At 41.9% G+C, this 10,098-nt stretch overlaps 1 protein-coding gene across 1 annotated transcript in view; it reads right to left on the minus strand.

Annotated features, from left to right (window-relative positions):
- Window positions 1-9,814, minus strand: part of LOC150086927 (protein Wnt-16-like) — a 93,034-nt gene extending 83,220 nt beyond the window's left edge. The window contains exon 1 of the mRNA XM_090371683.1: window positions 9,676-9,814. Within this exon, the coding sequence (XP_090227809.1) occupies window positions 9,676-9,746 (71 nt within the window). The 5' untranslated portion in view covers window positions 9,747-9,814. The remainder of the gene's footprint in view (window positions 1-9,675) is intronic.
- Window positions 9,815-10,098: the final 284 nt, after the last annotated feature.

Genomic DNA, 10,098 nt, shown 5'->3' on the forward strand with positions numbered 1-10,098 from the left:
TGGTGTGGGCGCCACACCTCGACCTCTGCTTACGTTGGTTCACACCTGGGTGATCACCCACCGTGTGATTGTGCATGGAGGTTATACCCAGGGTTACTAAAAGTCCCGCCATCGTGAAGGTGCAGGCAGAGGATTTGGCTGTCAAATACTATCTGGACTTCGCCGAAATTGGGTCCACTTGACTTGAGTGTCACCCGAATATCAGTTCCATTAGCGTTTTAGACTCCCAGATAGCAAGTACAGCTTGTCTGGCATATCTGTGACAACCACAAGGACCAAATTGTGTTTGAATTAAGTTTAAATGTTTTCGATAACTATTGACGTGCGAATTATTTTGGTACGGTCACTAGTAGTTCTTTGGCGTGCACTTTTGTTGGTAAATCATTTCATGTATAGGTCAATACGAGATCTTCGGTCAAGTGATGTTTGCCTAAAGAAGTTTCACTTAACTTCCGCAGTGCGTGCTGGGCACACATTTTTTTTTTATTAGGAGGTCATTTATGGGGGGTAAAGTGTAAAGTGTGTTCGTGTCAAACGGCACCAGGGGTTTCCCCCATCTCCGCGTGGTTTTCTTTGTAGGTGTAACAGATCACTGTTAAGGCCAGAGATTTAAAAGTGTATGGGATTTGGAAGTATTGTGTTGTGTATCGTTGTTCCTCTGGCCATTTAGCCGCTAGACCCCTGCTGGGGCCCAACGTTGCCCACACTCAGCCCCGTGGAGGCAGACCAGGTACACCCAGCATAATTATTTACTCTGGCAGGCCCTGCCACCTAATTTCCTGAGATTTCAGTGGCTAGGGCCTATAAAAAAAAAAAAAAAAAAAAGTAATAATAAATAAAATAAAATAAATAAAAATAATAATAATAACGCGATTTTAAGGGGTGGTTCGCTAATGAGGTTAAGTTTTGGAATTGATGCACGATTTGGCTGTTATAATTTGGAAGTTTAATTTTTTTTTTGTCGTGTGGGGCGTACACTGTAATGTATAGAGAGAGAGAGAGTGGGGAGAAAGACTGAAGACTGGAGGGGAAAGACAGAAGTTTGAGGCCAATAGGGTAGACGACCCCAGATATCAGTGTGGCATGCCCATGCCGCACCAGGAGAAGTAAACGGGGAAGACGGGGGAGGGGACGGTCCCAGCCCCTCCCACCGCCAGGATATGGAGAGAAAGTGGGCCAGACTAGGTGTCCAACCCAGATCGCCAAAAGGCGAGGCAACAGCGTAGCTGCGGTCACAGTCATGGTTTTTGGATGTTCAGTTCAGTGTCACTTCAGGTAGGTCACAGTCTTGGTTCAGTCTCACTTGTCTCGTGTTCATCTTATGGGATCAGGAAGAGGAGTGATGACTCTGGTCAGTTTGTAGTACTGCTTTGATGTCAATTCAGGTAGTCATATTCGTTGAGAGCATCAGTCCTGGCCATTTGCACCAGGTCATGAATGGAGAGTTATCTTTGTTGGTAATTTCTTCTGATCGGTTGTAGTCATGCGGTATGTTCATGCTGTAGTCTCCTCCTTGGTTAGTTTCAATGGAGTTCTTCTATTCAGATGTTTCCATATTGTTGCGGATAGCGATTTCTGTTCTCCTTCTGTTAAAGATGTCCTGGGCGTAGCGGCTGAACGCGGTGTACTCGTCTTCCGAATCCAGGAGGTGATGCTCATTGTCTTTTGGTACAAATTTTATACTGGTGATGAGTACTGATCTTTGTTCCTCATAGCATTCACATTTGTGCATGATATGTTGCCACGTCTCCATATTGCCACAGGTGCAAGTTGGGTCCTCGGTCAGTCCGAATGCATTCAGTTTTGCGTTAAAGGGCCCATGGCCCGTCAGGAGGAAGGTGGTGTTCAGTCCTGGGTAGAACCATTTGGGGGCTTTTGGATAGGTCTTGTCTACGTAGGGTATAAATTTCCGTGTGACTTCACCCTTGGTCGTCTCTTGCCATCTCCTCTGCCAAGTTTCTTTCAGGTGTTCCATGATTTTCTGTTTTTCCATTCGGTGGTTGTTTGTAGGGTCCAGTGTAAAAGTGTCAAACGTGGTCGGTGTTCCCTTTGCCAGGTAGTACATCAACCCACATCTCGCCACCTCCAGGTCCAGAGGGAGAGTTCCCGCCAGGACCTGCAGCGCACAGGTACTCACCGTGTTACATGCCCTGGTGATGGTGAGGAGTATTTTTCGCTGTATTGTATCGAGGATTCTTTTATTTACTGCAGTTCTTGCTTTGACGTACCATATTGGGGCTCCATAAGTAATTGCTGGGACGAAAATTGCTTTATAGTAGAGGGATAATGTTCTTTTGTTTAGTCCCCAGTCTCTGCGTGTTACTCTGACTACTAGTGCTGCGTATTTTCTCAGCTTCTCCTTCAGATATAAGAGGTGTTGTTTAAAGGACAGGTTGGAATCTAGGATAATGCCTAGGTATTTCATCTGTTTTGCCAGTTTGATTGTGCTTCCCCTTACTTTTATCTGGGGCGGCCGTCTGATGTCGAGTGTTCCTCTCAGTAGAATTGAGTTCGTTTTGGTCGGGGAAATCTCCAGTGTATGCAGGTTTGCCCAGTCCTGGAGCACTTGCAGTGCATGGTTTGCACGGGTTTATTTTGAAAGAGTTTTGGAGTTGAACGGTGTTTGAATGTATACCGATTCATCCGTTTAGTACTTATTGCATGCTTAGGTTGCCCGCTGATGTCAATTTTGAGCCTATCAGTTTGTCCTGTGGTCATTTCAGGGGGAAGGTAAGATTTCTCTCGGTGAGGCACCTCTTGGCTTCAAGAAGTTGTTTTCCTGATTCGATTAGAGCAGTGTTTCCAACTTGTGGGAAAACTCATAGTCGAACCTGAAACTTTCATACAGTATGAAAACCACTCCTAGTCTTCATATTTTATGAAAGTGATCCCCGGGATCTCACAATAAAATAGACGTGTTTTTAACGGTAGGTAACAATCCCATTAACAGTGGTGGGTGATACAGTTATGTTTATAACAACCTAACGTATATTACATCCGTTAAGTATGAGTGCATTGTATTTAAAATATAGTTCTTAATATATACATGTATAGTTTTCTTTTTTTCGTATCTGAAAAAAGGGTTAGGAAACACTGGGCTAGAGAGAATAGACTTGGAATAGCACATGGGTGCCAGGTAACGTGTGTAAGTCATCTCTGATCCAGTATTTGAGGTTCATTTGCTTACTGGGAGTTTTTGAAGCAGGTGATCAGATTGTGACTTCATTAATGTACTATACCCTGCATATTAGAATATGATTGTCTATTACACTGCGTGGACAGAAATCATGGGTAGGCCACCTTTCGCTCAGATAAGGGCAGTCACACGGCGAGGCATTGAGTCCACTAGTTCATGAAAGAGTTTCACAAGTATTTCCATCCATTGCTGCACCGCTGTCCATAATTCCGTGGCGTTCCTGGGCGGAGGATCCAAACCCTCGAACGGACCTTTCCACACCATCCCAAAGATGCTCCACACGGTTCATGTTCGGTGAACGGGAAGGCCATTCCATGGTGATAAATCTGCGGAATGCTCTTCGAACCGTGTTCTGGTCATCACGGCTCTGTGGGGAGGCGCATTGTCCTGCTGAGAGTCCATTTCCCTGTGGGTGTACGATGACCATTAAGGGATGCAGATGGCCTACAACGATGGATATGCAAACTGGACCATTCAGAGATGCTTCTAGACTTACCAGAGGTCGCAACGTGTGCCAGTTGAACACTCCCCAGACCATTACCGACCGTCCACCTGCCTGAACAATTTCTTGTTGACATGACGGGTGCATAGCTTCGTGCGGTTTCCGCCAGATACGTATCCTCCCGTCCGCTCGAAATAACTGGAAACTGGACTCGTCGGACCAAGAGACCCGTCTCCAATCATCCAAGGTCCAGTGCCGATGTTCTTTTGCCCAGTTCAGGCTTAAGAGTCCTGTGTTGAGGTGTTAGCAATAGGACTTTGTTGAGTCGGCGGCTGCCATAACCTATTACGGCTAATGATCGCCTGATGGTCTTGGTGGAGACGTTTCTGGCACTGCCCTCGTTCAAATTGAAATTGGCGATGATTTGTTCCACTGTCACTATCACTGGTGCAACGTCCTAGAACTGATGCACATTTGATCAACACCCTTTTCTCATATACTGAACTTCTTCAACTAGATTGTGACCACTTCTATCTATTAAACTTGACATTCAGGTCGCTTGAATTGTTTCATCCGTGTCTCTCTTGATACGTGACTTTCTTCCCACCCTCTCGAAGGCCTTCTTTTTCCACTTCCGCTTAGGTGGAAAAATTCCCACCCAACCACAAAAAAAAATTTCTGGCTTTCACAGTGATACTGTTTGTCTCCAGAGTTCATATAGCGCAGATGTGGGAAACTACCGGAGGCTCCTTTCCCCCAAAACTATGCACACTATGTCAATCTCCGGTTGGTTGAAACAATGCGAGACAGACGTCGACGGCCACGTTCATCCACCACCTTTCTCCGCCCACAGCGATGTCCACGATGAGATGTCATTCCTCGCAGGAGTCGTCGATGATTTTCGAAAGTTTTTTACTTACAAAAATTTCGTCCAGTCATTTTTATGTGTAATTCATTTGTGATAGCTTTGTCTGAAACTATATTTCTCAGTTAATTTGTCTGAGACGTTTTTGAGGTTTCCTGTTTCTTTTAAATACTCAAATTTTATATATGAGAGGACTTTATCTCCTTAAAATTTAATATGATAGATGGATTTAACTTTTCTCCTTAGATAGGCTGCAAGACTATCACATTTGTTTATTCTGACCTCAATAAAGGCCATTTACAGTTTAGTGATTATTATTTAATTCTGTTTCCGAAATAAGGAATGACATTATTATTTTTTATATTCCTTATGTTGAAACAATTTTTTGTACATAAATTAAATGTGGGGGCAGGTGGGGAAAGGTAACAGTAATTAAAGAACCCTTAAATCCATATGACTACTTCCCCGCGGTAACACGGTAATTACAATCTCCATCTTCCCATATCAGACGGAAAAAGCAATCCCTTCAATGGCGCGAGAAATTTTTAGTGAGGAATTTTTTCACAACGTAATCGTTAGTCGGTCTCAGGCAAGGGTGGCATAGTTTCCTTCTAGCGGAAATACGTTTTCCATCCAGCAAACTGACAGAAGTATTCACGCAATTATAGACACAATATACTGACGCCTCATAACTTTAGTTGCTTTGGCGCTTAACACACATACACATAACATAACATGACCTAACTTAACCATATGATTAAGAGATTCTCTATCTTTTAATAATTATTCAATCCCAGTATATTCGAACCATGTTCAAAAGCGATTCACCATGCATACCAATTTGATTATTTTCATAACCATATATCACTAATGTAATAATTTTCATATTATAAACGAGAAATCCATCTTCCAAAAATGCTGCGTATTTGTTGGTGGTACATACCAGTGGTCCACTTGTATTATACATAGGCCTACAAGGTTACCCGCCACACTAATTCTGAAATGTTAAGTTTTTAGACTTTTTTTTCCCTCTGGCATCTCTGGGAGTCGAGAGAGAGCGATTGTGTGTCGAGCGTACTGCTTACAGACAGACAGACAGACGGTAATTTTTTAATCAGCATATTTTTAAACGTAAACAACAAATTTTAATGGGTTAGGAATAGTGTTGATTTTTTTATTAGTATTTTATTATGGAGAACATAATGCAATATATATACGGCGCAATATTGTCTCAGTTGCTGATGTGCTCAAAACTATATTACAAGTAGCATTATATCGTTTCAATCCGTATTCTAGTCTCTGGCATCAAGAATTAAGAAGTGTCCAATTTTATTTCTTTAATGCCACTTTGTGTACATTTCTGCAATTTGTGACATTGATTTCTTTGTTTCTCTAATGCTACGTATTTCACATTATTTTAGAGATTGTTTTTGGTATCATTTATGCATTTAATGAAAAATATATCTGGTTTTCACAGATATACACCTAGTGATCACTAAATTATGACCGCCTACCTAATACCATGTTGAGCCACCGTTCGTACTGATAACAGCTGCTATTCGCCTAAGCATCGACTCCTCTAGATATCTCAAGACATTAGTAGGGATCTCCAGCCATGCTGCCTGCAAGGAATCGTCGTCGCTGCGTCGGAGTAGATGATTACTGCATGTCATATACGCCTCACTTCCCGTTCCAAAATATCCCACAGGTGTTCAGTTAGATTGAGGTCAGGCGAATTTGGCGGCCAATCAAGATGGGTGATACTTCACTGTGTTCCTCAAACCACTCTTGCACAGTGCGGGCACAATGACATGACGCATTATCATTTTGGAAGATCCCTTTTCTGTCCGGAAAATAATACAACGTGGCATGGTGCACATGGTCTCCTAAGAGCTTCCGGTAGAGTACAAAATAAACTACTGGGTGCCTGACCTGCATTCTCGGGGTAACGTGTGGGAAAAGGGGGGGGGTTCCACTAGGGGCCACACGGCTAAAGGTCAGAAATGATATACCATGACATTACACATCATAACAATACCCCTTACACTTTTTTTGTAAAAATCTCTGGCCTTCACAGTTCTGTGTCACACGAATAGAGTATACAACGTGGGAGATGGGGGAAGTATTTTTTGTCCAACGGCACCAGCAGAAACCTTTGGTGCCGTTGGACATAAAATACTTTACACTTTAGAGCTCATCAGTAAAACGTTGGTCTGTATGCACCAGGAGTTCATTCTTGCCAGGTTCAAGCCCGTGACTGCTGAATACGGTGCAGTTTCTTGTATTCTGTCTATGTTGTAACTCCTCTCACCGGTTGGTCGTCCCGGAGTTATAAACGGAAAATTTATTTAAAACATGCCCCATATTAAGCAGCCACCGCCACCTGCCTGGATAGTAGGCGCCAAGCACGATAGATCTATGGACTCGTGTTGCTTGCGCCAAGCACGATGGATCCATGGACTCGTGTTGCTTGCGCCATACACGAAGGCGTCCGTCGGCGTGTTGCACTAGATATTTGGGCTCATCCGATCAGCACACTTGTTTCCAGTCCTCCAGTGTCCAAACAGCATTCACCGTCGACGATGATGAGCAGTAAGGAGAGGGTGTCTCTAGAGTAGTATGTTATGGAGACCCATGTCGAGTGTGCGGCGCATCATCATTTGAGGTATTGTTCTTGTATTCCTTATATTGTATTGAGATGTCAACTGTCGCAAGTGACCTGCGTAATCGTTTTCATTTCTGTCGGCAGGATGTGGTTTGACCCATTCTTTGTACGCCTTAACCAAGTTAGCTGTGAGCGACCAAGACGTGCCGTTTCTAATATGGAAACACCCGACACGTGATCTCCTACAATCATGCCCTTTTGAAACTTCATGATATTTTTACTACTTCCCATAGCTGCTACTTTATCACTTTGAATTGCATTTCCAGATGCAAATTACCACTGCTCTAGCGTACGAAACTGTTCGGCTTTTTACACTGCGAACTGTGCGGCATAGTCCATTATGGTTGGGGTGGTCACATGCCCTTAGTGATCACTGAGTGCATGTTAAATACTAGTGAGAATCTACAGCGATTATACATACCAGTCACATGATCATACTATAACCTGATACGCAGATCAAAAGCTTTAAAAAAAAGTAGATTATCGTGGCATGAACGTATTCAATGCAGCTTGCCGGGCCTGGTGCAAACTGTTCTCTAGATTTAATAACTTGTTGATCGGATGCAAGTTTCATTTATCTCCTCTCTCTCTGAATTCAGAATTGACAGAATTCAGAGACAAAGGCAAGACAGATGAGAGGCAATGCTTGGGTCATAGTAAGACGATGGCCTCCGTAGCCGAGTGGTCGGGAGCGGGAGTGCAGTTGCACACGCTCTTTGAGTAGACCGGGGTTCAAGCCCCTGACTGCTGAATACGGTCGATCTGCCAACCCGCACTGGACCAGCGTGGCAGATTATGGTCCATTTTCCCTCAGCATGAATTGTTGAGGAGGCTTCCATCCTGCAGTGGGTTGATAATGGCTGCACTTATTTATTTTATTTTATTTAAGACGATATGAAAACTATAAGAATGGACTGATTGTTGTTCTGCAGCAACGTAAGAAGACGTGGTTACGCAGGTGGTTGCTTCCACAAAAAAAAAAAGTACGGTCCATTAATTTGTGGTGCTGGCGTATTTGGCTGCAATGAAACAGAAAACGGTGAACATAGGTGGACGTTTCGAGTATAAACAGAAATTTTAAATACAAGAAATGAATAGTAGTAAAGTAGTTCCATTAAAATATACTCGTGTTTTTGAAATTAGGAAAAAACTACATTTTCCCTCTAAATTAGCGGGTGTTTTTTTTTTTTTTTTTTTGTCTAGAGCCTGCCATTTTTAGTTTTTTCTTTAAAATAATCCATTCATTTTTTTCTGTTGTTTATTACAAAAGGTGATCGAGCATTTGAGAAACTCTTGATTATCAGTAGTTGTCTAATTAAAATTAGAAATAATTCGTTACTTTAAACTGTTTAAATTTATATTTTATTATTCACTCTAAAAGCAATGTCTCTAAAAAAATTTAGTAAGAATGTTTAAATATAAATTTAATGGTAAGTTCTTTGAATTCGTGATGCATAATTAATTTTAAAATACATACACACCGGGGGCACGCGAGAGAGAGAGAGAGAGAGAGGAGAGGAGAGGAGGTTTACCGCGAAGTTTTCCATATTAAATTCCGTCTACTTAGTTAAGATTGTTAGAATATACTCGGTACAGAAGTTTTCCTATTTTGCGATACCGCGATTCCCATAAAATTATAAATGAATTTGAGTGAACATGAATAAAAATAATGACTTCATTTGGGTTAAAATTGGGGTAAGAAATAAATATACCACTTACTTTTAATAATTAAATTTTAATCTATATGTCAAATACTCCTAAAACAATGAGAGAACCTTACAATAAAATAAAACAATTTCATTTAAAAATATAATAATCAATTTTAAAACCTGAGGCCAAATTTGAAAAAAATAAATAAAAAATACGCCCCCCCCCCCCCCCCCGAGTTCTGACCCACAGTTTGAGAGCGCCTGCATTACAGGATTTTATTGAAGAAGTTGCCATTAGACAATCCTTTGAAGATAACTTTATGTATTCTCATGATGCACTTTTGACAGGCAGATAAACGATTCCTCTTATAGATGCAGTTCGCATTTGAAATGCTCTCCAAATGACCATGTTATCATCACAACTCTCTTTCCACTTTTAAGTGTGGCTTCAAGATAAGAGCATCTCAGCAACGCAATTAAAGTGTATTGCATTCTGTAGAAGAAAGAAAGCGTGGCCAAATATAACTATTTTACACGTTATATGTAATATGTATATTTATGATGCCAGGTACTCATTTAAATCAGTATACCTACTTCACAAATATAATCGCCATTGCAATTACAGTAGTTAATTCTAACGTACTAGTATCATGGTTTCCAAATTAGGAAAAAACGATCTTAATAAGTCAGCACTGACCCAGAACAGAATCACAAATGAGAAAGTGTGAAAATTATCTAAACAAGCAATAGCAACAGTTAAAGAAAACGCAGATTTGCTCGCAGTGCAAAGATAACTTACAAGGATAGCTCATTTCGATTAACACCATGCTAAGCTATAAATAAAATACAGTTACTTACATCCAGGTGGCGGTGGTGCCGTGTAGACAGAAGCTAATAGCCCACCAAACAGCAAGTGCGACTTTCCCCATGATAGGTGGCACGTTGTCTCGGTCGGTGGCCTGTCACGCCGGCGGCTGTGAAACGCGCGAGTTCTCTTTAGGACTGTGGAAAGACGAGTGCAGCTTCCGACCTGAGATAGTGGTTAGGTCGCCGCAGGTGTCACTTGACATTACCGCACAAACGACTTGAAAGAAACAGGTTGCGGGAAACTAACATGCAGGGAGTCCAACTTGAAATATTTGCACATTATGTCACTGGTGTTTCACACAGGACGAAATCACGCTTGCTAGTCAGCATGACAACGTGCAACCATATGACGCATAATGTTGAATAAGGCGAGGCGCTGATTGGTTGCTGAACTCCTTAACAAAGGAACTAAGT

This window comes from Mastigoproctus giganteus, chromosome 4 (genome assembly GCF_048544385.1).
Source record: "Mastigoproctus giganteus isolate SK-2022 chromosome 4, ASM4854438v1, whole genome shotgun sequence".
Taxonomy (NCBI): Eukaryota; Metazoa; Arthropoda; class Arachnida; order Uropygi; family Thelyphonidae; genus Mastigoproctus; species Mastigoproctus giganteus.